Raw genomic sequence first — 27,733 nt, 5'->3', positions numbered from 1 at the left:
CCTGTGAACTGAAAATTTAATATCATTTTGGTTTGACCTATGGCCTTTCTTGGTTTTGCCTGCTCCCCTATCCTCTTTGGGGTCTTACAGATAGCAGAGTTTCTAAACCACTAAGCCAGACCACCTGATTCTCACTTTCCTATACCACCCACAGTCTCACAACATGGAGGAAGTCCCAGGCAGAGTTCCCCCTTGGTGTTAGGACCTGGAGCCCCTCATGGCTTTTCTGTGTTCCCAACTTAGGACCACCTGCTGCCAATCCTGAGCTGTTCTATGAGTTTGGGCAAGAGACCAAGCCATGGCTAGGCAACATGCAGGGCCAGAGGAGTCTCCTGAACCACCATCCTGGTGAGTGTGGTCTGTGCCTGAAGGTGGTACCATCTGACAAGGAGCAGAGTGGGGACACTAGGAGCTAACCTCACCCTATATCTGTCTGTTCCCCACCATGTGTAAGAGGAACACTGTCCTTTCCACAGATGTTGCCTTGTCTGAATGTATACCCCTTCCCTGCCCTTGCACTCTGTCTCCCTTGATTTCTGCCCTATGGCAAATGTTTGTTTATATGGAAAACTCCAGAGATGTGACTGTCTTACTTCCTACTGTATTTTCAGTGACCATAGCAGTGCCTGACACACAGTAGTTATAGAATTGTCACCAATAAATGAACAGCTGTTTGCTATGTCCTAAGGATGACATCTCCTGTTTTAGGAGATGACAGAATTAACCCAGTTCCTCCTGTGAGAACACAGGGAGCCGGGCTCATTCTCCTGTGTGAGTCAGAGCCATAGAGTTTTCTCCGTCTTGTGGTTTCCTCAGATAGACCACAGGCCTCTCTGAACTGCTGTGATTGCTAACAAACACAGTGTCTCCCCTTGTGTGGCTTTTCATTTGGGGCTACTGACTGTTAGTAGTTCCGTGCTCAGTTCTTTAGACTGAACAGAAAGGAGCCCTTGGTCACCGACCACTGAAACTTAGGTTGATGACTAAGAAGTGGCTCCAGGGAATTACAGTTAATCTGTTTCATTTCTGTAAAGAAAGAAACTTCTAGTTCAGTTTAAAGAAGAATCATCTTCGAGAGGCCATGAGAGTTTTGATCTCTGAAAGGTTATATATAATAATACTGTAATTATTATGTAGGTGTAATACTGAGCCCTGAGCACACATCTGCTTCACCAGATAGAACTGCAGTGGCCCCATTTGTCTGCAGTGTGTACCCCCTTTATCCATGATGTCTCATCATGGTTTCAGATAACCAACGGTCAATCACAGTTAATGTAATAATACAGGAAGGTGTTTTAAAGAGAGATCACATTTTCATAACCTTAATTATGGTATTATTATGTTCTAGTTTGTTATTGCTATTTGCTTACTATGCCTAATTTATAAAAGAAACGTTATTGCTTTTAAGTATAGATGGGAACAAATACAGTACATAGTGTGGGACACTCCACAGCCCAGACATCTGCCAGGGGCCTGGAGCACATTCCCTGCAGATTAGGAGGACTGTTGTACTCAAAGGTGGGTTGCAGTTTACCAGATGCCCAGGAGATAGGTGGCTGTCTTGCCTTAGACACTTAAGCAGAATGCAGGGGCCTCTCTATCAGGCCCAACCCAGAGAGAAGTTCCTGCAGGGTGAGAGCTGCAGTCTGGTTCCTCGATGTCCTTAAACCTGTGTTGCCATGTTCTCGGTGTTTTGTTCTGAGCTCTGAACCTGGGAAAGGGCCACTATTTGAGGTGGCCTTGATCAAAGTGCTGCGATGTCCATTTGATATTACAATGCATCTATCCTTTAATTCTTTTTTTGTTTGTTTGTTTTGAAAGGAAACATTTGCATAAAGCACACCTTTTTGATTTCCTTCTGGGTGAAGCGAGATGGGTATGAAGAATCAGACAGTGAAAGTTGAGAATTCAATTATGATATCATTATGAATAAGTAAAGAGGAAGGGGCATCATTTTGGACTGAGTGTGCCCTTCTACCATTTGTATGCTTGATGGCTCTCAGACCATAGCATTTCACGTTTCATTTATCTCTTTCCTTGAAAGGAAAAACCCATGTGAGCTATGTAGAAGAAATAGATATGCAGGGTTTCACCAGAGAGAAAGGATGGTATGCTACCTCAAGAGAAAGCCTGCCTTGTCCACTTCAGCACAGAGAACAGCACAATTGAGGGAGACTGGTCAGGAAGAAACAAGAACCTCCCGAAACTCTGTTCTATCCAGAAGCCATGGTTCACACAGTTTCCGTGGTTGATCATGAATGAGGAACAGACAACTCTGTTCTGTGCTGTCTGCCGAGAATACCCATCTGTCAGGAACAGGCAGTCAGGATTAATAGAAGGCTACACAGGACCTTTCTAGGTGGAAACTCAAATACCATTCCAGGAGCAAAGCACATGTTCTGTGTCATTGCCCTGACTGCCAAGGACTCCATCTGGGTAGCCCACCTTCAGGGTGTCAGGGAGAGTTCTGTAGATACCCTGGCCAGCCCTGAGTACCTCTTCACTGCAGACTATCCCGTGTTCTATCCTCCAGGGCCCCTGGGAGACTTTGATGGCATAGCTGAGCTCCTGTCAAGCCCAAGAGCTGAACTTGAGGACCCTCCAGGAAGTGGAGCCATCCCTGCATTGTATCCAGAGTGTATGTCAGATTTGAGGCAAAAAGACGTTGGTAGTGGCATCCTCCATCCCCCAAATAGCAACATGTGTAAGGACACTATTGAATTCTGCAGCCAGGTAATATGTTTATTGATTGGTGTGCCTTAAAGAGGACTCCATACTGAACGTAACATAAATTACATAATGATGGTAGAAAAGGATCAGTAGTGATATTCAGCACTGACATCATAGGATCACCAGAGTACACATGCTTTTCTATTTTTTGGTATCTATTTTTATTGTATGTGTATGAGTATCTGCACATGTGTTTTTGCATCACATGTATATATCATAGTACCTGTGGAAGCCAGAAAAGTGCATCAGATCCTCTGGAACTGAAGTCATAAATGTTGAGAGCTGACATGTGGGTGCTGGCAATTGAACCCAGCTTCTCTGGAAGAGCAGCAAGTGCTCTTAATCACTGAGCCATCTCTCTAGCCCTAGCTCATATTATTTTAATGCACTAGGTATTGCTTTAAATGCTTTATAGATATTAACTCATTTAGCTAGGACAACTGCTGGATTATCTTGTTTTAAAGACAACAAAGCCTAACTCCTGGTACAGAACACCCTGACTTTTCATAGAAGAAATGATGATCTTTATCCAGCATTCAGAACAGCCACAGAACTCAAGAAACAGTCCACCATCACAAACTCAGCATAGCCTGTGTTGTAATATTTAGTATCTTTAGCATTTTAACATCACAAACTCAGCATAGCCTGTGTTGTAATATTTAGTATCTTTAGCATTTTAACATCATAGAGTTTTCACAGGTACTATGTGATGAGCTGTGTCTAAGGTTACTCTGAGGTGGTAAAGCAAGGATTGCTAAATTCACCATATCAGGAGAAAACTGAGACTTAGGGAGAATTGCCTTATGGATTGCAAAATCCACAAGCTGTTGTGGCCAGTGCTGGCCTTTGCCCAGAGCCCTGACCACCAGCCTGGTACTTCCCTTCCATTTTGTACAGCTATGCTGGATGATAATATTCAGCTTGTATTTGTCTCATGAGTAGCTGCTTTCCTGGAAAGTTGGTAACTAAGGAAACCGTTCACTGGGATCTTTGAGTGACTTGAATTTTCTCTAGCTCTCTACTTTCTCAAGCAAGTAGGATTTAACAGTAAAACATTGGTGGTCAGGGGTCAGGGGTAGCTCAGATGTTCCTCACAGATACATTGCATGAGCTCTCTCCTGCGTGGTCAAATTTTTCCAGAATCCAGAGAAAGAGCAAAGCTGCTCTTCAGGGTCTTGTTATTTTTTAGTGTTTTGTTTTTGGTTGCTTTTTTGTTTGTTTTAGTTTGGTTTTTGGTTTTTCAAGACAGGATTTCTCTGTGTAGCTTAGGAACCTGCCCTAGAACTTGCCCTGTAGACCAGGCTGGCCTCAAATTCACAGAGATTCACCTGCCTCTGCTGGGATTAAAGACGTGCACCCCTCCCATCACCCTATCTTTAGTGTTAGGAGGTAATCTGACCTTCAGAGCTTAAGCGTTCTAGCAGTGTGTTGTGTGTAGAACCCTCCCTAGTTAGACACACCTTTAGTTCTTTCTAACTGTGCGTCCTTCACACCCTTGCCTTCTCTACAGCCACAGTGGGTTTACCATCACTGTGGGTCTCCAGGTGACAGCATACAGCCATAGGTGCTATTCTGTGAGTTTTTCTCTTTCCTGAAGATACTTGGGTATGACTGAACCAGTTTGGTTTATGTACTATCTGGGGCTCGTGGATTTGATGACTTTCAGCAGGGAGTTCATTCTCGGGCCACTTGGTGGTATTCCCAGGAGAAGGGTATCTTCAGAAGGCTGCAGACATAACCTATGTCTCACTCCAACAGTGGGGTAAACAATTCTGCTCTATGTTGCAGGAGCCTTCTGACAATGAGCAGCTGAAGGATTCCAGGGTGTTTGGAGAGCTCGCTGCAACGTTTGAGGATGTGGCGGTATACTTCACTCGGGAGGAGTGGGGTCTGCTGGACAAGCAGCAGAAGAGGCTCTACAGAGATGTGATGCAGATGAACTATGAGCTGCTGGCTTCCCTGGGTAAAGCTTCCCATAAGCTTTTATACACCACTGTCAGTGACTCAGGGACCTCAGAGAAGCTGTGGCCTTCTTCCAGATTTTCCCTTTCCTTATGGGCAGAGTGAGCCTGTCTTCCCTTCTTTAGAACATTGCCTGTTTTGGGTCACTGTTCTATATCACCTCTTCGTTCATCATCCTATCCATCCATCTACCCATCCCCCACTCATATTCATTCAGTACTCAATGCATGCTGAGTGCTCCGGGCTTTTAGGGACTAGTGGACAGGTGGCATCAGAGTTCCATAAGGCTCTGGAAGAGCACCCTGGGGCTACTGAAGTGGGGCAGGGAAGTCTGGGTATGGGAGGGAGGAGTCAAGACGTCTTTCGAGAAGTATTATGAGGGACACAAATCCAGGTCACCCTGATGGAGAAAGAGTTCCTAGACAGGGCAGAGGATGGGAGCAGCGTGAGCAGAACCTGAAGACAAATGGGCCTCCCAAGGTTCCCACTCCATCTAAGCAGTCTGAGGCTCTTCTATCTTTTTCAGGTGCCAGCACAATGCCCTGGTCACCTGGGCCTTGGAGACTTACAAGGGCAGCAGGGGCTTTTCTGACCTTTCCCACATTTGTTTCTCATTTTCACTTTGCATCTTTGTGGCAGACACCACAGCTTACCATGCAGCGTCACTATGTGTTCTAGAGTTGGTGTTTCCTAGTTTCACTAGTGTGTACTGTAAGGTGGCAGAGCAGGCTGCTGTGCACACTCAGGAACTGCAGCAGCACTACCCCCCGCCCCGCCCATGGCTTCTGTTTGTGGAATGACTTCTCTAGAATGAAAAACACAGAGCCTTATGGCTCTGTTGAGGGTCATGCTCCTTTGTTTACACTACAGCTACAATCTGGATTACTTTCTAACATACCTGTTTTGCTTTCTTTTTGTGTGTATGAGTGTTACCTGTTTTGCTTTCTTTTTTACTGTGTATGAGTGTTTTGTCTGCATGTATGTCTGTGCACTGTGTATGCATTGCTGGTGGAGACCAGAGGAGGGCGTCAGATCCCCTGGAACTAGAGTAGCAGATGGTGTGAGCTGCCATGTGAGTGCTGGGAATTGAACCTAGGTTCTCTGGAAGAATAGATAGTGCTTTTAATCACTGAGCCATCTCTCCAGCTCCACTTTCTAACATTCTTATTCTATATACTTGTTTTTAATCATTATTCATAATTCCAAAATTATTCTTACATGTGTGTGGTGTAGAATTTGAAATCCAGGACCGGTATGTGCTAGGTAAATGCTCTGCCACTGAAGTACACCAACCTAATTGTTTTCAATGCTTAAATGACTGCCCAGACATTTTAGAAGTTACTTAGGAGTCATTATCATATGGTGGCAGAGGACCTGTATTTGTCCCCTATAACTGGGTGCTTCTGAATGTGGTGTGCCTTTAGAACATTACAACCCCATTACTATACAGCTAGGAAGCAAGATCCAGGGGGAAATCATTTGCAAAAATTGCATGAAACTGGGCAGGAAGCTGAGGCAGGAGGCTCACTGTGAGTTTGAGGCCATGCTGCATACACAGAGCTCCAGATCAACCAGGGTTACAGGGTAAGACCTTGTATCAGACAAACAAATAAATAATTATATAACCACTTTAAAAAGTTGAGTTTTCTTTTTTTTTTTAAGTTGCCTTCAGTAGCAAAGCAGTTTGCTTCCAGATAATTTTGCATTATCTTTTAATTTTTTAGACCTGTTCCTTATATTTTATCTCAAAATACTATGATCTATCTGCATACATAGGAATGCTTATTTTTGGTTATTTATTATTATTATTATTATTATGATGATGATGATGTTTGGAAGTGGCAGTAGTGGCTTTTGCTGTGGCCTGGATGTCTGCCAAGGGCTGGTCCTATGTTGAGAGCCTTCTGTGTGTTTGAAGTGATATTTAAACCAATTCTGCAAGTTGGCAGAAATATTTTCCATACGAGAAAACAGCTAGCTCCCAGACCTCAGTCATTTATCTGGTAAATGTCCAAAGTAAACCCTACTGTACTGTCTACTGACTTTACATTGGACTAAGATAAAATCCTTATTTTGTATGTCTATTACATACAAAGAGAGTTGGACTCCATTTCTTTGAGTTGAGACATTTGTGTACATCATGGTGGCATTAAAGTTATGGCACCATGCATAAGATAAGGTCATTTAAAAGTTCAAGCAGTAGAAGATGCCAGTCTTTAGGTTTTGGTACCCCATCCCCTTTGTGGGTAGCTAATAGTTGGTCCTCCACACCATCCCTGTAGATCACTGTTGGATTGATCACATTAGTGAGAAGTGGATGACATCCCATTATGGCACATTTGGGCCACACACTTCCTTTTGTTCTTACTTTAATTTGTTCCCCCACTGCTTCTGCTCAGAGTTTACGATGGGAAAGATCATTACAGAGTTGAACTGTTACTTCAGAGTTTGTTATTCTTGAGTCTGGCTTTTTTATGCTAATGATGGAACTGAGGGTCTTGCTTATTCTAGGCAGTTGCTTTACTACTGTGGTTGTTTGAAAGAAGATGGCCTCCATGGCTCACAGGGAGCAGCACTGTAGGAGATGTGGCCTTGTTGGAGGCAGTGTCACTGGGGGTGGGCTTTGAAGTTTCAAATGCTCAAGCCAGAACCAGTGTCACTGTCTTCCTGCTGCCTGCTGACCCAGATGTAGATCTCTCAGCTCCTCTCCAGCACCATGTCTGCTTCCAGTCATAAAATAATAGACTAAAGCTCTGAACTGTAAGCCAGCCCCAGTTAAATGTTTTCCTTTATAAGAGTTGCTGTGATCATGGTTTCTCATTGAAACAATAAAACCCTAAGACAACACTATCTTACTACTGCTATGATGAAACACCTTGACCAAAGCAACTTGGAGAGGAAAGAGCTTATTGTGCTGATGCTTCCACATCACAGTTCATCATCAAAGCAAACCAAGATGGGAACTCAAGTAGGGGGGGAGCCTGGAGGTAGGAGCTGATGCAGAGGCTGCGGAGGGATGCTACTTAATGGCTTGCTCCTCATGGCTTATTCTGCCTGTGTTCGTTTAGAACCTGGGACCACCAGCCCAGGGATGGCACCAACCACAGTGGGCTGTGCCCTCCCCATTAATCATTAATTAAGAAAATGTCCTACAGGCTTGCCTACAGCCCTATCTTTTGGAGGCATTTTCTCAACTGAGGCTCCTCCTCTCTGATGACGCTAGCCTGTGTCAAGTTGGCATAAAACTATCCAGTACAACCACTGAGCTACATCCCCAGCCCTTGCTATGTTTTTAAACAGAAATCTCAGTTTATGCAATCAAGTTTAATATTAGTTTCCATCCCTCCATTTAGCAGTTGGATGGCTCAGAGCTTCTCAGCAGATGTAGACTCTTGTCACATGCACTCACCTGTCACAAGTTCCTGCCTGTTCCCACAGTGTTGAACCTACAGAGGATACTCATCTTCTCATAGAGAGGAGAGCTTGCTCCTTCCCTGATAATGAGATTGATGAGTACCTTATATGCCATCCTAGAGTTTTCATCCAGTAGCTGATGGAAGCAGAAGCAGAAGCAGATACCCACAGCTAAACACTAGCCGAACTCCTGGAATCCAGTTGCAGAGAGGGAGGAGTGATGAGCAAAGGGAACAAGACCAGGCTGGAGGAACCCACAGAAATAGCTGACCTGAACAAAGGGGATCTCATGGTCACCCAGACTGATATCTGGGTAACCAGCATAGGACTGACCCAGACCCCCTGAATGTGGGTCTCAGTCAGGAGGCCTGGACAGTCTATGGTACCTCTGACGGTGGAACCAGGATGTATCCCTAGTGCAGGAACGGACTTCGGGAGCCCATTCCCCATGGAATGATATTCCCTTAGCCTAGAGACAGGAGGGAGGGCCTATGCCTTACCCCAAATGACTTGAAGGTTTTGATGATTCCTTCTGGAAGGCCTCATACTCCCTGGGGAGTGGATGGGGGGTTGTGGGTGGCATGAGAAGATGGAAAGGAACTGGGATCTATATGTAAAATGAAAATATTAAAGATAATAAAGACGAGAGAGAGAGAGAGAGAGAGAGAGAGAGAGAGAGAGAGAGAGAGAGAGATGAGGGCTTGCTTCTATTTGATTTTTCATGGCTTTTGGGACAGAACCCAGGGCCCCTGCATGCTAGATAATGAATGCTCTGCCTCTGAGTTCCATCTACAGCCTCTTTTATTCTCAGGGTTTCCTGTTAGTCTTTCATTTTTGGATTCACTCATTTAGAGCTGTCTTGTTTGTCACTCTGCAGAATATGCAACTGTTCTTTTATGTCCGTGTTTTACATTCTGTTTTCACACTTTGATAGTGTTTGATGAGGTCTCTTGCTTCCTGCCAAAAATCATCTAAAAATCTGATTTACATTTAACTGTTAAGCAACTAAAATTTGTCATTGGACTTTTTGGTGCATGCCTGTAATCCCAGGACTCAGCAGAGTGAGGCAGAAGATCAAGGGTTTGAAAGGCTAGCCTGAGACTCTGTGAGAGAAAGAAAAGGAGGGAGAGAGAGAGACAGAAAGAGAGAGAGAGAGAGAGAGAGAGAGAGAGAGAGAGAGAGACAGAGAGAGAGAGAGAGAGAGAAGAGAGGTGGGGAGGGGGAATGGAAATTTGGAATAAAGATACCCGGGCTGACCTAAGTCTTGGTTTTTTGTTGTTGTTGTTGTTGCTTTGGTTGTTTGAGACAGGGTCTCATGTATTTCAGGATGGTCTCTAACTCACTGTGTAATTGAAAATGACATTGAGCTTCTAACCTTCCTGCCTCATTTCCCAGGTGCTAATACTGTAGGCACACACCACACCAGAGTTATATTGTGCTAGGGATGGAGCCCGTGCTTTGTGTGTACTGGACAAGCCCTCTACAGCACCCATGGCACCTTAACCTGGATGCTTACTGGGAAGGAGGCATCAAGTGCTAATGGGTCATTTCCTTCAGATGAGCAATGCCTGCCTCTGAAAGAGTCTCTTAACTTCAGGCTGTAGTTGGAGAGAAGTGTCACTGAATGAGAGTGAAGCTCTGCCTAGGAGATAAGTAGGAATTCTAGAACGACCAAGGGGAAGCCAGAGGGTCAACTTCTCCAGAGCTAGTCACAGGACTGTGCTTGTAGCTTAGGGCAGCCTGGACTAGGGGCAAAGAACAGCCAGGAGCACAATAATTCTCTTAGATCTGATTTTTGGGGTGGACCCTGCCACCCTGGGGATGACAGTAACCAGGAAGGATCAGAAATCTTTATTGCCTTGAAGTTCTCTGGGTCGGAAGGCCAAGCAAGCTCAGCTGGGCTCCCTGCATTGATTCTCATAGACACTGAGTCAAGCTCCTGGCCCAGAGACTGCCTGAGAGGACCCGGGGAGGAAGGGCTGCAAGCTCATTCCTGCTGCTGGCAGAACCCTATGTGTGGTTGTGGAACTCGGGCCTTGGTGTTCTTGCAGTTTACTGACCAAGCAGTGCCTTCAGCTGCTCCTATGACAAGTCCCAGCTACAGGGAGAGGGGTGGTACATCCCCACCTCCCCTATGGTAGGGGGAGGAGCTCACAATGCATTTAACAGCTTTCCCCCAACATCTCCATCACCTGCTTCCTTGACCACTTCATCACACACAGGTTAGTGGCAGCACCATCTGCTGTATGTGTTCATGACATGATCCTACTTAAATGATAGATGGCAGGTGCCTCATTTTTAAAATATTAGTTATTTGATCACTTTGTACCATATGTTTTTATTGTATTCACTCCTCTCTTCCAACTCCTCCCAGATCCACACCCATCCAACTTAGTATCATTTAAAAACAAAACAAAACAAAACAAAAAAACCTCATTGAGTCCAGTATGTGTTTTTTGGATGTATGATCTTTCATTTGAGCATGGTCAACCTACTTAGAACTACACCCTTAAAAGGCTGACTCTCCCTTTCCCAGAAGCCATCAATTGCCAAAAGGGGTAGAATTTTGTGCCTACCTCTCTTCCCAGTACTTGCACTTTTGTCTGATTTGAGCTTGCAAAAGTCTTGTGCATGATGTCTCAACTACTTCTCTTAGTTCATATATGCAAGTGCTCCATCCAGAAAACACCGGCTCTTAGACTCTTTCCTTCCCCTCTTCTGCAATGACTCCTGAGCCTTGGAAGGGGGTATATGATACAGACGTCCCATTTAGGGCTGAACATTCCACAGTCTCTTATTCTCTTCACCTTCACCAGTTGTGAGTCTCCGCTAATGCCATCTGCTGAGGAAAGAAGCTTCTCTGATGGGCGTCAAGAGGTGCTCTAATCTATGGGTATTATGATAAGTCATTAGCGGTTTGTTAAATACTGTGTTCATTTAGAATGATAGCAGGTTCTCCCCAGGGCCTAGGACCTGTCTAGCCACAGGTTTTTGGCTCAGTAATGGTATCAGGTATAGATTTAACACTAGGCAGAAAGTGGTTGGTTACTTCTATGACTTTTACTATTGTACCGGTGGGCATGTCTTGCCAGGCCTGTAATTATTGTAGCTTGTAGGGCTCACAAGTGGATAAGATTTCTAATTACATTTCTCCCACAATAGCATGCATAGTACCTTCTGGCACTATGAGTGCTAACCAACAGGGATAAAGCTTCTAGGTCAGTATGAGCTTGATTTCTCCATTTTCTATGACTCAAGTGGTGTCTTCAGCTATAGGGTCTCAGCATCAAATTCCAGAAGGTAACCAGTGTTATTGGCAATTGGCTATAATGTTGGAGGTACCTCACTGGCCAACTCCAAAAGGAGTATCCCATTTCTAGCACTGGGTTTTTTATTAGCCTGTGGTATCTAGTAGGGGCCTTGTTGCCCTTATAGAGACAACAGAACTCCATTTAAATTCTTTTAGAATTATATTTATTTATTGTATCTGTGTGCATGTATGTGGGTTTGTGTCTGCCAGTTGGAGGACAACTTGTGGGAGTTTGGGTCTCTCATTCTTCTATATAGGTCCCAGGAATTGAACCCAGATTGTCATGCCTAATGGCAAGTATTTTTAACCTGCTGAGTCATCTTCTTGGCCTTGTTGCCTTATATTTGATGCCTTCAGCCCAAACAGGCAGACAGAGTCATACTTAAGCACACTGTTGCATGTGTTCATTACTCTTCCTGCTTTAATTTTAGATGTTACGTAGTGATTCCTACTGTGGAGGATGAAGACATGGCCTCTTACGCCACACAGGTCCACTTTTGTCCTTTCCATCCTCTCAGAACAGGTATAGCGTGCTTTTATGGTTACGTCAATGTAAGTTTTTACCTAATTGTGATTGTGTGTTATTTACTGCTGAGTGCTATATTGTACTGTTTCCTTCATTGTAGATTTTTTTTTCACCCTGAAAGTGGGATTTTTTTTCATGTTTTTTAATTTAATTTTTTTTATTTTTTATTTATTTATTTATTTATTGTACTCCCTTTGATTTTTCCCAAACTCTCCAGTGGAGTTAAGAAACACATCTGATGTCTCTCCTTATGGTCAAACATCCTGAGATCTGTTGACTTCATTCTTCTTCTGGGCGCTCTTCCCTACTCCATCTAAATGAGTGACCACACTAGTTACTAGGTCTGCCACATAGCTGTGGCTTAGAGTCTCCTTTGTCACTTTGTCACTTTCCCACTTCCTGGAACTTTCTTTTTTGTGGACACATCTTCTGGTAGCTTCCTAACAGATGGTAGATGCAAAAGCACCTTCATAGTACCCACACAGTTGAGTTATGACTTGATGGGTGCGGTAGTCCAGATAGAAACCATTTCCTTAGCATGGTTTGGAAGCTTTGTTCTGTTGGGTTTTTACTGGTGCTGCTGAGAAATCAAATACCCTTCTTAGTCCTAAATCTTTGAACACAATATATTATTTATCCCGAGGGCTTTTAAAGTCTATCCCAGTGGAGACTGGAAAATTGGCTCAGCTGTTACCATGAAATTGTCTTGCAGAAGACTCAAGTTTAGTTTTCTAGCACCCACGTCTGGCAACTCACAATTGCCTAGGGGCCCCGACACCTCTGGTCATTCATGTACACATACCTACACACAGACATGTGCTTAATTAAAAGTAATAGTTACCTTTTGAAAAATCTAGTGTACTAATGTATTTTATCATATGCTCTAGTGGGTGTTACCATTTGCTCTGGGGCTCCCCTCCCCAACTGTAGCTGAGGAAAATAATTTTCTCCTGTGATTTCTTCAGTCTTTTTTTTTTTTTCTTTTTTCTCAAAACTCTTCTTTAGCAGATACTTCCTAGACTTAGACTTTGTTTTGTTTCTTTTCTTCTACTTTCTGTGTTTTATTTTTTACAACTTTCAGGTAAGTGTCTTCATTTTATAACCCAGCAATTCAGGTTTTGGGGCTTTTTGTTTTATTTTTGAGTTTTTGGAATTTTCTGTTTTTGCTATCATTTCTGAGATCACTTTCTTCTCTCCTGCAGTACCATTATGACTTTTCTTATTGTCAGTATTAATTCTTTTTCTTGGAGACCATCCTTTATTTTTAAAAATAATAATTTTGGGGCTGAAGAGAGGGATCAGGGTTAAGAACACTGGCTGCTCTTTCAGAGGACCTGGGTTTGATTACCTGCATCTGCATAGTGGCTCATACTTTGGAACTCTAATCCTGAGGCCTCTGAGGACACCAGAAGCACACACATGGCGCATAGACATACATGCAGACAAAACAACCATGCACACGAATGAGTAAAAACTTCTTTAAAGATTGTTTTTATCTATGTGAATGTTTGTGCATGTCTGCCATGTGTGAGGTAGTGCCCACAGAGCTCAGAAGAGCTGGACAAGGGGCAGTCATGAGCTACCAGTGTGGGTGCTGGGAACCGAACCTGGTCCTCTGGAAGATCAGCAATATTCACTGCTGAGTCCTGTTACAACCCCTCAATATGAATTCTTAGTTCCTGCTTTAAAATTCCATGTTGCTCCCTGCAGTATCTCTAGATCTAGTACCTTCCCCTGCTTATTTTAGTCTCTTGTTGTCATATAAGAGGCTTTCTTAAACTATTGTTTTCTAAGTTCATTCCTATTTTAAAAACAAAACCTTGTTGGGTGTGGTAACATATACCTTTACTCTGAGCACTTGAGAGGCAGAGACAGGTGGGTCTCTGTGAGTTTGAGGCCAGCACTGTCTACATAGTAAATTCCCAGGATAGCCAAGACTACATGGAGAGACCTTTTTTCAAAATATTATTATTATTATTATTATTATTAATAATAATAGTAATAATGATGATGTTTAATAATACCAAAACAATTTTAAAAAATTTTAAAAGGCTTAAAAGCCAACAGGAAGCTCTGTATAATCATTTAAGGGTAGGTGACACTGTGAGGACCAGCTGTAATTTGAGTGTGTGACATAGAAGAGACTGCAAAACTCAGAATATATTGATGTTTGGAGGGAAAGGAAGGACAGTTCCAGTTCACACATACGTATGCAGATGCACACACACCCTCCCTGTCACTTGTGCAGAGGGTGCAAACACCAGCCAGGGTGCTTGGCATCTAGCAGTGTACCCCTGAGCCTGCGAACTAAAACCAGTTTGTTTTAAACACCACTCTCCTTCACTTTTCAGTGTCCTGGCATCTGGAGTTTCTCTTGGAAGATTTTCCTATGTGCTCAGCCTCTGCTCCCCTGCATTGGCGTTGTTCCCCGGTTCCTTGGAGAGCCTAGGAGGCCCTAGGTCTCTGAGCCAGCATTGGTCCTGCATCAGCCCTGCTCATTCCTTATCCACTGGTGACTGTGCCCACCAGAGCCTACATTTCTGTGTTGGTCTGGGGTTCTGTGCTGACCACCAGCCTCCCCAACATCTTCTGTCTCCTGGTGTGTCTAGCACAGTGTTTCTCTGGGCTTGTGCTTTTGGTTATCCTTCACTCAGTCTGCCACACTTAATCATTTACCTACTTAGTTTTTATTAAGAGTAGACATGTGGATACACGCAGATACCCGTGTCATGAATATGAATACTCAGTCAGTCCAAAGGATAGATAAACACACTCCTTCAGTTCCTCCCAGAGGCACTCAGAACATAGTTACCTCTATGTGTTTTAAACAACATGTGTGTATGTGTGTTGTGGGGGGGGATGGAATATGTATGCTGTGGCATAGATGTACATGTCAGAGAACAATCTGTAGGAATAATTTCTCTCCTATCACCATGTGCTTCCTGGGAAATTTGAACTCAGGTCATCAGGCTTAGTAGCAAGCACTAAGCACTTTACCCACTGAGCTTCCTTGCTGACCCATTACTGTACACTTTCACAGACATACAAAAGCATGACAGGAAAGAAAGTCATGGGTTTTACATTAAATAACAACCGAGTTTGCATGCCCTGAGCTAAGTAATGTGTAACTCTCCTAATCCTATTTCAGGATCCATTGCAGTTGGTAGATATCTTCCAAGAGTCTTCATTCAAATATATGCAGCTAGCTACCTGCACAAAAGCCAGCTGAGGTTATATGGGGGTGGTGCTTAAGCACGGGCAGTTGATGGCAATTTCAGCCTCTTGTATAGGGCTTTGCATTGCATGCCTGGATCTTTCTCCTGTTTTATTCTTTGTTTCTTTCCCCCACTTCTCTTCTGGAAGTATCTCACTGGCTCTTGGTTTCCACAGCTAGCCATAGAAGTAGTTCATCCTGGCTTAGAATTACAGTCCTCTCTGGCCTCTACTTTGGCATTCAGATGGGAGCATATTCTAAGTCTTTCCCACTAACTGGCCTTTACCAAGGACAGAATCCAGTCATCTCTGCATGTTGCAGGGCCAGGTCTAGCTTGTGGTGGGCTATGTGCTCTGCCAGCCTAGTGATATTATGAATCTTCATTTCTGCAACAGAACCACCTGCTGCCAAGCCAGACTTGATCACAAAACTGAAATGCAAAGCTTCACCCTGGATCAAGGACCCTAATGGGCTAAAGTCAGGGAAAAGTCGTTCCCTTGGTGAGTCAAGCCTTATCAGGTTCTAAAGGTACAGGTTGAGACACATATAACTGTGGGAAGCCATGCAACATGAGTTGAGCCATGTTTTTCCTGGACTACCGGTAGAAAAAGATGAATAAGGAACTAGCCTTACCTGAGACTGTAGAACAGTCTAGGCCACTGGGGCAGTACAAAAGAAATAAGGTCCTCTGATGAACAGAAGTGCTGATGGCTGTGGCTGAGCTGGGGGGAGGTAAATGAAAGACACTGGGCAGAGCAGTGGGTTAGGCCTGACTCTCTGACTCCCCTTCCCTTTCCTCCCCTCCTCTCCCTCCCCTCCTGGGGAACAGTGACAGCTCTGTGGCCTGTGAGAACTACATGTTTTACACATCCTAGTCCATAAGTCACTGTGTGAGTCTTGACCTCCTTTCTGAGACTCGTGAGATGAAGATCCTTGGATTTAACCTCACTTGTTTGTGAAGCTTCACAAGAAGATTTAAAGTTGCCTGCTTATCTAATAATGTCTATGGCCAAGTTTATCAGCATCTGATGTCTCATAGTCCTGGGGTATTAGGTGAGTAGATGGGGAAGCCAGCAAAATAACAAACAAGTGTATGCCACTTCTGCAAGGTTACCCTTCACTAGTAATGCTCATAGAGCTCATAGATGCTGGCATTGACCACTAATAGTAGAGACTGTGTTTGGCTTCTCTGTTTTAGCTGGTAGACCACAGAGCCAGGAACAGCAAAACAAAACAATGTAATTTTCTTTCAAAGGGAAAAAGTTGGCAGCAGCCAGAGAATCCAACATCCAAACCCAGGCCTCAGCCACAGAGTCCTCCTCACTTCCAGCCTCCACAGAGACACGTACCTCTCACTGTTCTCCCAGCATGTTTGAAGGAGAAGTGGACAGACCTAGCAGAGTCAAGAAGACATACAGGCCCCGTTCCATTCAGAGGTCGTGGTTTGGGCAGTTCCCCTGGTTAGTAATGGACTCCAAGGAGACCAAGCTGTTCTGCTCTGTTTGCAGAGAAAGACCAACTCTCCACGACAAGTCATCCCGTTTGGTCCAAGGTTACACTGGGCCTTTTAAAGTGGAAACTTTAAAATACCATGAGGTCAGTAAGGCACACAAACTGTGTGTCAACACTGTGGAGATCAGAGATAACAGTCCTCAGCCTACTCTCACTCCAGAGATCTCCAGTGACCTCATGGCCAACATGGAGCCCTTCTTCAATGCTGCCTATTCCATTGCGTACCACTCCAGGCCTCTGAATGACTTTGAGAAGCTCTTGCAACTCCTCCAGAATACTGGCACTACGCTATTAGGTAAGTACCGGAATCGCACTGCCTGCACGCAGTTCATCAAGTATATCTCCGAAACTTTGAAGAAGGAGATCCTAAGAGACATTCAGAACTCCCCATGTGTGAGCCTGCTATTGGACAGCTGCACAGACTCCTCCAACCAGGCCTGTGTGGGGATATACATGCGCTACTTGAAGCAGATGGAGGTGAAGGAGTCATATATCACCCTAGCCCCTCTCTCCAGTGAGACAGTAGATGGGTACTTTGAGACCATTATTGCTACCCTGGATGAGCTGGATATCCCTTTCCGGAAGCCTGGTTGGGTGGTAGCTCTGGGAACTGATGGGTCTACCATGCTGAGCTGCAAGGGAGGCCTTGTGGAAAAGTTCCAGGAGATCATCCCTCAGCTGCTGCCTGTGCACAGTGTGGCCCACCGGCTTCATGTGGCAGTGGTGGATGCTTGTGGGAGCATTGATCTGGTGAGGAAGTGTGATCGGCACATCCGGACTGTCTTCAAGTTTTATCAGTCCTCAAATAAGAGGCTCAGTGAGCTGCAGAGTGTTGCAGCTCCCTTGGAGCAGGAAATCATCCGTCTGAAGGACTTGAACACTATCAGATGGGTGGCCAGCAAAAGACGCACTCTGAACACACTCATTGTGTGCTGGCCTGCCCTAGCCAGGCATCTTCAGAGAGTGGTGGAGGCTGGCGGCCAGATTGGTCAGAGAGCCAAGGGCATGCTGAAGCTGATGAAGGGCTTCCATTTCATCAAGTTCTGTCACTTTCTTTTGGATTTCTTGAGCATCTACAGGCCTCTGTCTGAGGTGTGCCAGAAGGAGCTTGTGCTGGTCACAGAAGTGAATTCTACCCTGGGGCATGCCTATGTGGCGCTGGAGAGTCTCCGCCAACAGGCAGGGCCCAAAGAAGAAGAGTTCAATGCCAGCTTCCAGGATGGGCAGCTCCATGGCATCTTCCTGGACAGAGTGGAGATGGCAGAGCAGTGGTTCCAGGCAGACAGGGAGAGAACGATCCTGACTGGGGTCGAGTACCTCCAGCAGAGGTTTGATGCAGACCGCCCCTTGCAGCTCAAAAACATGGAGGTATTAGACACCATGGCCTGGCCTAGCAGGATCGAACTGTCCTGCTTTGGGAACAATGACATTCTCAGCCTTGCCAGGTATTTTGAACTTTCCCTCCCTGTGGGGTACAGTGAGGAAGCGCTGCTGGAGGAGTGGCTGAGCTTGAAAGCAGCTACCCAGAACCTCCCATTCTCCGTGCTATGTAAGAATGCCCTGACTCAACACTGCCGATTCCCTCTACTGAGCAAGCTCATGGCCGTGGTGGTCATCGTGCCCATCTCTACTTCTTGCTGTGAACGGGGATTCAAGGCCATGAACAGGATCAGAACTGATGAGAGGACTAAGCTTTCCAATGAGGTGCTCAACACACTCATGATGACGGCAGTGAATGGCGTGGCAGTCACAGAATATGACCCCCAGCCAGCCATCCAGCACTGGTACATGACCTCTTCAGGACGACGCTTCAGCCACATCTATGCTCAGGTGCCTACCCACTCCCATGCCAGTAAGTACACAAAATCATTTGTGTGGGAACCAAAAATGAGCCCCATATGTTCCCAGTCCCACACGGAGCCAGAGTCTGAGCAAGTCAACCCTCAAAGGAGGGACCTATGTATGGAGTGTGCAGGGTGCTCAGCCACTTGCAGGGAGAAACTGGAGACAGAACTATCCTGAAAGAGAGTGACCTAGCTAGAGAGATCTGGTGCTCAGGCTCATGACAGCAGCTCACACAATTTGGAGTCTCCTGCCCCAGCTGAAGGGTTAGGGTTAGGGTTAGCTCCTCTGCAAGCCGGTATCCTAGTGGTGGGATTTTCATCTAGTAGTGACTTAGCACACAACAGTCTGGTCAGTAGAGCACACGGCACTAAGATGAAGCCCACTGCTGGAAATTAAAATTCATGGGCTGGAGGTGTTGGGCCAGGGTGTTATTATGTTCTAAGCTGGGTTGGGTTGACTCGGGGCAGGCAGTGGAGCTCCAGGAGAGAAGACAGCAGTGAGGGTCGGGGGGCTCTGAAGGAAGTGGTGTGGAGAGGTATTTCATTTGGGGCTGTGGGAATGCCTGGAGCAGGGGAGCCTGGAAACAGATGGGGGAGGTTCTGTTAGCTCACCAGCCAGACAGGGAGGTTGTATTTTATCATAGTACTGACAGCCGATTGGGAAATTCCTCTCTCCTCCAGTGCTGGAGACCAAAGCCCTCCATCTGTGAGGTTTCCCTACCCTGTTCTCTACCTTGCCTGATGCTCCCACTTCCAGCCAATCACCTTCCTACTGCCCCCACTTCCAGCCAATCACCTTCCTACTGCCCCCACTTCCAGCCAATCACCTTCCTACTGCCCCCACTTCCAGCCAATCACCTTCCTACTGCCCCCACTTCCAGTCAGTCACCTTCCTACTGCTCCCACTTCCAGCCAATCACCTTCCTACTGCTCCCACTTCCAGCCAATCACCTTCCTACTGCTCCCACTTCCAGCCAATCACCTTCCTACTGCTCCCACTTCCAGCCAATCACCTCCTTACTGATCCCACTGCTTTTTTTTTTTTTCTTCTGAGCCTGTGGTCATTCAGGACCCAATAACTCCTTGCCATGGGTCCCTATACAGTGGATGTGTGCAGGTCCCTGGCCTCTAACCCACTAATTTCCCTCTGGAATACCAATATCTGTTTCCCAGGTGTGACAATCAAAAGGACCTCCAGACATTTCCAAATGTCCCCTAGTGACAAAGCCCCCACCCAATCCATTGCCCCGGGGGGGGGGGCAGGTTTGTAGTGTGGGATGCAGTGCTGGTCTGTGTGGTCTGTACTGAATGTTGCCTGTACCACGCTTAGACATGGGATAGGGAAGGCACCCATCCTCTGCTGGGTGTGCTTATCATCATCTCCTCTACAGATAGAGCTCAGGAAGGAGGGGATGGCAGCTCTCTGTAAGGAAGAGTCCATGGTTCACAAGACATCGGCACGCCATCTAGGGAGCCATGATGTTCCAGCAGGACCGCATGGTGAAGGTGCCTGGACCCTAGACCATCTCAAAGGCCCTGTAGTTCTGAAGAGTAGCCTGGACAAAGCTTCGGGGCACTTTGATCATGGAGAGAGCCTCTCGGAAGATTCTAGGCTGTCCTCGGATACCTCATGGGCCCAGAATGTGGGCAGTGACAAAGGGTTATAGCAGACATTCCCAAGGAACAAGGACCCCAGGGCACAGCAATACCCCCACTCCTACCCCCATTGCAAAAGCGTGCCAGAGAGGCACTTACTTCAAGTCTGGTTTTCCCAAAGAAAGAATTCTGCCATGAGAGAGTTCACCCCATTCTGGTGTCAGAGGACTTTCCTGAAACGGAACACCCCAGCTCTCTGCATCCCTGGCATGAATAAGAGGTGGCCTCTGAGGAGGGCCACTTTGATGGTGGAAATGACCATGGTCCTACCTTGGTTTGCTGGAGAAGCCCCAGGCCATTCTGGACCACTGTGGAGGCTCATACAGTAGAATCAAGGAGACCCTACCCCCCAAGGCCTGCCTTTAACACAAAACAGACCAACATTCTAAGAAAGCAGGTCTCAGCACAGCTCCTACACAGTGAGACATGCATGCCTTCTCTGAAGGGAGCCTGGTACCCCCCACCCCGGAGCCCTAGGGTTGGTTAGCTGCTGTGGCACCAGGCAGTGTTCTGAGGAGTGTATGACAGGTAGGGGTCAGGAGGTGTGGGGTCCAGGCCAGCTCTCCTGCAGACAGTGTGCCTTTGATTAATCCCTTCCTCTTTTTTTGTGCCTCAGTTTCACTCCTCATGTGGTAGTTGCCACAGAGAATCCAAGTGCCTGTTGGAATCCGCAAAGTCCTGGTAAGAAGGACTTGTCTAGAGCACTTAGCGCCTACCCTGCCCTTGCCCTTAGCAGTAAAGGCATCAGCTTTGCTGCTAGGATCTATTGGGGGTGGAAGTGCTGGCCACGCATGCTGTCCACAGGACAGCTGCACCTGCCCTTGTGTAGAATGCCCTGCAGACTGCTGGGAAGCACCAGGGCTTGTCAAACATGCCCCATCCTGGATGAGTAGAATCTTAGTCCCCAACCAGCTCAGCAGCCGTGGTTTCTCATAAGCTTCCCTAGGACCTTCGTGGGTATCTCTGGCTTATAGCCACATCTCTTCTCATAGAAGGAACTCCAGTAAAACTGTGGGCCCTCTCACATCTCCCCCTTTATTGTGAGTTGAAGCTCTGTTCATTCCAGGGCAGCCTGTCCTTGCAGGCTCACTGCTTGCCTGTTTGGTTACGATGATCTGTCTAGGTTCTGCCTTTAGCTCCAGGTTAGAGGATTGCCTAATAGGAGGGCTCCTTGCCTCTGTCCCCTGCTCATTTTAAATAGGCAGGAGCCTTGATTGCTGCCTGTTTGCTGCAGCCCCTGCTCTGTGTCATAAGCACACAGCCTCTGACTAAGCCACCCATCTACTCCTTCCAGCAGGTGCGTGCACTCCATTGATGCTGCACTCAGGTGCCTCAGCACTAACCAGACCTCATGGCTCTCAGCCGCAGCACTTAGTCTTGGTGTGCAGTGTAGTTTTTTCTACTCAGGAAAATCTCCCATCCAGCCTGGGGACTTGGGGGAAAGGGACAGGCAAGCCTTCGACTCCAGATCTGGGAGGTGGCCCGGGCAGTCATTTCAGAGTCCAGGGATTTGCCAGGTCAGGGCTGAGATAAAGGTCTCCATCCACATGGCTCACCTTTCCCTTAGCATCTTTCCTTGAAAAGTCCCCTCACCAGAGCTGTGAGTAATGTAGGCATGGTTTCTGGAATGAAGTTTGGGGACTGGGATGGCTTCCCTGTCCTCTCCACACCAGTACCCTGAGGTCACCTCCTAATGTTTTCTTTAGGTAGAAAAGGGGGCTCCACAGAACAGGGTGTTTCTAGGTTAAGTCTACCCAGAAGCACAGCGCTGGGTGGCCGTCGTGCCTAGAACAGGCTACTTAGCTTGCCTTATTCAAGTTTTTGGACCATAGAAGGTACTCCCCATTGCTACTTTGCCAGCTCGAGACAAGCAGTATTCTCATGTAGTCCCTCAAGGTGGGCACATGGCAAGCATGCTCATCTTGCAGCCTTTGTGTTCAGGCAGGTCCTGTTTTGCTCTTAGGGGTGGCTGCATTTCACTGGGAGCATCCTGGTTTTGCCTCAGGGGCAAACAAGTCAAAGGGCATTGTGAGGAAGCGGGAGACAACCCATTAGCAGAGCCCTGGCCTTCCTCTCATCTTTGCCTTTTCACATTCCTGACACTACCATCACCCCATCTCACCTGCATGTCTCGTTAAAGATGAGGCTGGCTTTGAACTCATAGCGATCCGTGTGCCTCTGCCTCCTGAGAGCTGGGATTAAAGGTGTGTGCCATCTCCCCTGGCTCCTGTTCTCTTGACAGCATCTTCTATATTTCCTAGCACTTATCCCTCCCCTGATAACTGGTGCTCCCTGGGACTACCATTCCAAGTATCTAGCACTGTACTCAGCACTTTGATTTCAGTAGCCATAGAGACGAGAGAGTGAGGAAGCTCTGGCCCTGGCCAGTTGAACTGTGAGTGTAGCCATTTCCAAACCTATACCACAAAGGATAAATCTCTAGAGTGCTAAGTGTGATCAGGACTGTGGAGGTCACCAGTTCCCTCAGACTGGCACCTGTGTCGCTGGGAACAAGGATGACTGGTCTGGGATGCTTTGGCTCCTGGTTTCAAAGATGTGCAAATTAGGTTAAAACATGTTCAAGTCTTACCTTTTGTTATTTGATAAAGTAGAATTTGACTTTTTTTTTTCTGTCTTTGTATGGCCTTCCTCTCTGAATCCTGAGTGAGTATGAGAAGATGGAAATAGGAGTGAATGCACCCTGAGATAGAATCAGGTGATCCATGTCACTGTTGCTCAGCTGTCAGAGAGCTTTCATCCAGAAGCCCACTTTCAAGGGGGAAATCACCCACTTTTCACCAGCAGCACCAAAGCCATGACACCACCCAACAGAATTCCCAAGGAACTGTTTCAGGGTACCCTGGTTAGCTCTGGTCAGCAGTCAGATACCCTCTGCTAGCCCTCCTGGCAGGATGGAGCAAAGCGGCACAGATGCTGGAATACTACCAAATCTCTGGCCAGGAGATTCAGTCCATCACATCTGCATGTGTGTGGTTTTTCAGTGGATCTAGAGAAACACTTCAAGCAATAGCATGGGTGACTGTTTCTGGGCCAGAGCTTTGCAGCTACAAGTTAGAAGAGGCAGCCCACAGTGGTGCCTGAGACTCCTCCCTGGCCTTCCATGGAGGTGGGAGGGTGTATCCTAGAAACAGACTACCATAGGCAGTCTCACCTGGCTGGCATGAACCTTGCATTGCCTTAGCAGGAAAGCTCCCAGGGAAGGCAGTACTTGCCAGGTGGCAAAGCAACCTCTTCAAAGAACATGCTAGAGGGTGGGGAGGGGAAGGAGTGAGCTAAGCCCTGGGGGCCTCTGCCTTCTCCACACGTGAGGGGAACCCAGGCTGTATCTTCTAGCTACATTGCACTTTCCAAGTGTCATAGCCCCTGTTGCTGGGGACTCCAGGACAGAGCCCCCTCAATATAGGGTCTCCCCTTGGGTCAATACAATCCTCAGACCCCAGGCTTTCCCATGTCTACCTCCGGATGAGAGCAGGGTCTGAAGATGGAAGGAAATGCAAGAGCAGCAATGGAAGGGATCAGGCACAAGATACTTCTTAGCTTTGTCTTAGGAGAGACAGAAGCAGCACATCCCTGGCAGAGATGCAGGTCCCAGGGGCATTTAAAGAGTTGGTGAGGGAAGGAAGTGAGTCAGGCCATGATGGTCAGGAGAATCTTGCAGCCTGACTGACTAGCAGCCATAGTGCTTCTATATTTATACAGAATTTAGTAAGTAGGGATACATTCATGTTGTTCCAAAGCATAGGTCATAACATTTTTGGTTTTGGATGTGTTTAACATTTTCTCTTATTCATCTTTTAGTCATCAGTAATAAACTGGCAGTACAGAGTTATCCTTTCCAACATCATTGATAAACAGGATCATCTTTTATAATTATTCTTACTCATAACCCCATAACCCAATTTTTAAGAATCTAGAGGAATCTGAGAGCCTGTTCTTAGGCTGGTAGCTTTTGTGGCTACAAGGACACTAAACTAAAACAAAACCTCCAAGCCAGTCTGGGCAGTTTGTCATGTCCCAAGCAATGCACTATTAACTCTTAATGGTCATGTCCAAGAAATATCCTCAGGCCAAAGCTGCTGCCATTATTATTCAAATTCTGGCATAGCACAATGTTCACATTTATTTTTATAGAATAATTTTATCATCTTTCTACATCATTCTTTGCCATCAGTATAAGCCTGTGTAGGACACAGGTAACTTCAGCTAATCTAATTTTGTTGCTGTATATGCCACATAATTGCCTGAGTGTGTAGTGGGAAGAGGCTTGCAGTCTTACCTGTGGACAACTCCTCTATCCCACTGAATTTTGTTGATCTTTTTGAGTTTACTTTGTTTTGATTATCTTGTTTCTGAGTAAGTGCAGGGACAGATGTCTCAAGAGTGTCTCATAGTCTCATAGAGACCTCTGGCATCTTTATGTGTGTCACAACCTCCAAGGTATGGGAAAACCTTCAAGTAGATAAGGAGATCTCCTTAAAAGCAAGAGGGTTAGTAAGTTCAGGACTTTGCTGAGTAAGCTAAGAAGCAGTACTCCTGGGAGAAGGCATAAATGATTCATAAGAAATTTTCCATCAATCCAATATCCCCAAATTATACAAATATTAAAAGTTCCCCAAGTATGCAACAGGCTGAGATCAAAATCAAAACCATATGGTGGCATGTTGGCCATCACGCGGCTCAGCTTTGCTGGATCTTTGTCACCAGCTGTGCTGACTTATGACTTGTGCTGTTCCAATCAGATGTGGCTGTGCCACTGGGCCGTTCACTAGGCTCTTTCAACTCTGCCTCTGTCCATAACTCTTGCCACCCTCAGCACCCACAGGTACGTTCACCTCTGTACCCAAGAAGGACGCCTGAAGTGACTCATAGTTTAGCCTTTTTCCATACATTGTCAAGACAGCTGCCAGAAGCCCTTGTGCGGATGTGCATCTGACTGGAGCCCATCATCTGCCTCTGTTATGGCAGAAAGCCAGGCACAGTGACACAAACCTGTAGTCACAGACATGGAAGGCTGAGTGAGGCAAGAAAGAATTCAAGGCCAGTTTGGCCATGTAGATCCCGACTAAAACAACATGTGGCGAAATCACTACAGTAGGAGTGATGTGGTTCGTATCTCTGGATGGGGACGTGGCATCTGCCGTAGGTAGAAGGCTGGCCACATCTGGGGGGAAAAGACCATGTCCCCTGTCCGCAGATACCCAGGGCTGCCAGATCACAAAGCACACCTACCACATCCTGGTGGGAAAGGGAAAGGAAAAAGTGCAAACCCAAGCCTGGGGCGGGGAAAACCCTACTTGGCCAATCAAAAAAAAGGATTCCTCGGAAGCCCCGCCCTTGGCCCTGAGTGACAGCTGGTGTGCCGGCTGCGTTCCTAGAAGGCGGGGTTCAGAGACGCACCAACGCAGATTCGCTTGGTTCAGGGCCTGGGATCCCGTTGCGCATGCTCACCGCCCTCTTCCAGGCCGTGCACCTGCTTGGAGAATCCGCTGTTTGACCCAGCATCCCGCCCGAGTAGAGCATCGCGCACCGAGCCATGACAGCACACTCCTTTGCCCTCCCAGTCATCATCTTCACCACATTCTGGGGCCTCATCGGCATCGCTGGGCCCTGGTTCGTGCCCAAAGGACCCAACCGCGGGTAAGAAAAGCGAGCAGGCCTCGATGCCCAGCAGACCCTCTCCTGTCCCCTGACTCAGCTTGTCCCTTCACCCTGGGACTCCTGCTAGCTACCCTACAGTTCATAACTACGCTGGAATGCCTCTCCATGACTTCTACCAGATCTGTACCCTGGGTCGCAGCAGCTAGGAATCAGGCAGGAGGGCTGGTGAAGGGTAGATTCAGAAGTCAGGGGACTTTTGAATGGGGTTAAATGTCCCCCTGACACACACACCCTTGCAGTAGGTAAAGGCCACCCATGGACACTGATGTGCCATCCTTGCCACCTGTGTGACACTGGGCAAATGGCAGGCCTCCGTTTCCTCACTGAGGAAAATAGGGACGATGGCAGTACCTACTTTGTAAGGCTGTTGTGAAGGTTGCCCTAAACAACGCCCTGCGCAGGTTGTATGTGTTGGATGATTTTAACTCCCTTCAGTTTTGGAACGTTTCTAGCAGATTTCTGCACCATTTACTAGCCCCTTCTCCTATTAACCTCTCAGTTTGCCCCCTCGTGCACTGTCTCAGCACTACTGTCCAGTGCACAGCCAAGTGTGGTCCAAGCTTTCTCTTAATGTTAAAGGGAGGATCCAGCACTATTGTCTTAAGCTCTACCTTGAAGTGCTTGGGTTCTGTCTTGGATTAGGTTTAGCCTAAGGTTTAGCTGGAGCCTGCACATCTGAAGGTACTGGAGAGAACCTCCCCCAGAGGACCAAAGTTTGGCACTCACACAGGGTGACTCACGACTGTTAACTACAGCTCCAGGAGATCTGAGGTCCTCTCTGGCATTTGGGCACCAGCACACACGTTCACATACCCACGTACACATAAGTAAGTAAAGATAAAAAAATAAGTCTTTTAAAAAAGATTTAAGCTGGGCTCCCCCAAACACCTTGGTGAACTCCTTGTGTAACACATCTCTCTGGCTGTGTTGGAAGCCTCTACTTTTGAACTTCACTGGGTGGGTACAAAGACCCTGTTTTCTCTGTCAATACTGGTCCTGCCTCCTTGCTTTCTGCCCCATCTTCTGATCCATTGTTTTCTTTGACCTTGCCAGATGAGTTTTGAGGCCGTTCTATGATGGGCTGCCACAAACGGAGCTCGGGCAAAGCCTTCTCCAACACAAGGACAGAGAAATTGTAATTCTTGCTCAGAACAGACCTCAGCCTCCTTTCCAGGTGGCACCAGGAAGGCTCATGTGGAAAGGTCTTTCTTTTACTCTGTGTGCCAAGGTTGCCTTTCTCTTTCTGCTATTGCAGGGTGATCATCACCATGCTGGTAGCCACTGCTGTCTGCTGTTACCTCTTGTGAGTACCACCTTCCCCAGGAGCTAGGGGCTGTGGTCTGGTTCTGCCTCCCAGGTGACAGTTACACGATCTGTGTGTTGCCTCCAGATGAGTTGGGCCAGCTCAGTAGTGTCTGCTCCTATCTGGGCATCAGAATCCCCCAGATTGGTTGTTCAAACACAGCTTTCCTGCTCCACTCCAGATTATGCTTGCTTGATTGGACTAAAGCCAGTGTAGAATCACTAGGGGGCAGTAGAGGGGTGTGTGGTAATGCCCCTGGATACGTCCTCACCCTGAGACCAGTCCTAGCTCAGGGACCTTACATACCTACAGAAAATCAAATCAACTCACATCAAAACCCGCATATCCTGACCCCAATTCCCTGTACCAGCCAGGACACAGAGGAGCCAAGTTCTCCCTTGGTATGTGGGATGGGTCCCATCTGTGCCCAGTCCCCTCATTCTGCTGTCCTTGACAGCTGGCTCATTGCCATCTTGGCCCAGCTGAACCCCCTGTTTGGGCCACAATTGAAGAATGAGACCATCTGGTATGTGCGCTTCCTGTGGGAGTGACCACTGAGTGATCAGCTGGCTTCTGGCCCCAG

At 46.7% G+C, this 27,733-nt stretch overlaps 2 protein-coding genes across 2 annotated transcripts in view; both read left to right on the top strand.

Annotated features, from left to right (window-relative positions):
- Positions 1–25,683, top strand: part of Znf862 (zinc finger protein 862) — a 27,168-nt gene extending 1,485 nt beyond the window's left edge. The window contains exons 2-7 of the mRNA XM_051202978.1: positions 244–348; positions 2,534–2,733; positions 4,519–4,693; positions 15,552–15,675; positions 16,524–18,520; positions 25,565–25,683. Coding sequence (XP_051058935.1) covers positions 312–348; positions 2,534–2,733; positions 4,519–4,693; positions 15,552–15,675; positions 16,524–18,520; positions 25,565–25,683 — 2,652 coding nt within the window. The 5' untranslated portion in view covers positions 244–311. The remainder of the gene's footprint in view (positions 1–243; positions 349–2,533; positions 2,734–4,518; positions 4,694–15,551; positions 15,676–16,523; positions 18,521–25,564) is intronic.
- Atp6v0e2 (ATPase H+ transporting V0 subunit e2) lies at positions 25,638–27,733 on the top strand. Its single transcript, XM_051203094.1, has 3 exons — positions 25,638–25,826; positions 27,103–27,150; positions 27,608–27,733. The coding sequence occupies exons 1-3, from the start codon at positions 25,723–25,725 to the stop codon at positions 27,699–27,701; spliced, it is 246 nt and encodes an 81-aa protein (XP_051059051.1). The 5' UTR covers positions 25,638–25,722; the 3' UTR covers positions 27,702–27,733.

The sequence above is a fragment of the Phodopus roborovskii genome, unplaced genomic scaffold (genome assembly GCF_943737965.1).
Source record: "Phodopus roborovskii unplaced genomic scaffold, PHOROB, whole genome shotgun sequence".
Lineage (NCBI taxonomy): Eukaryota > Metazoa > Chordata > Mammalia > Rodentia > Cricetidae > Phodopus > Phodopus roborovskii.
Note: the sequence above shows the minus strand (reverse complement) of the source record. Positions and strands in the feature narration are given on the sequence as shown.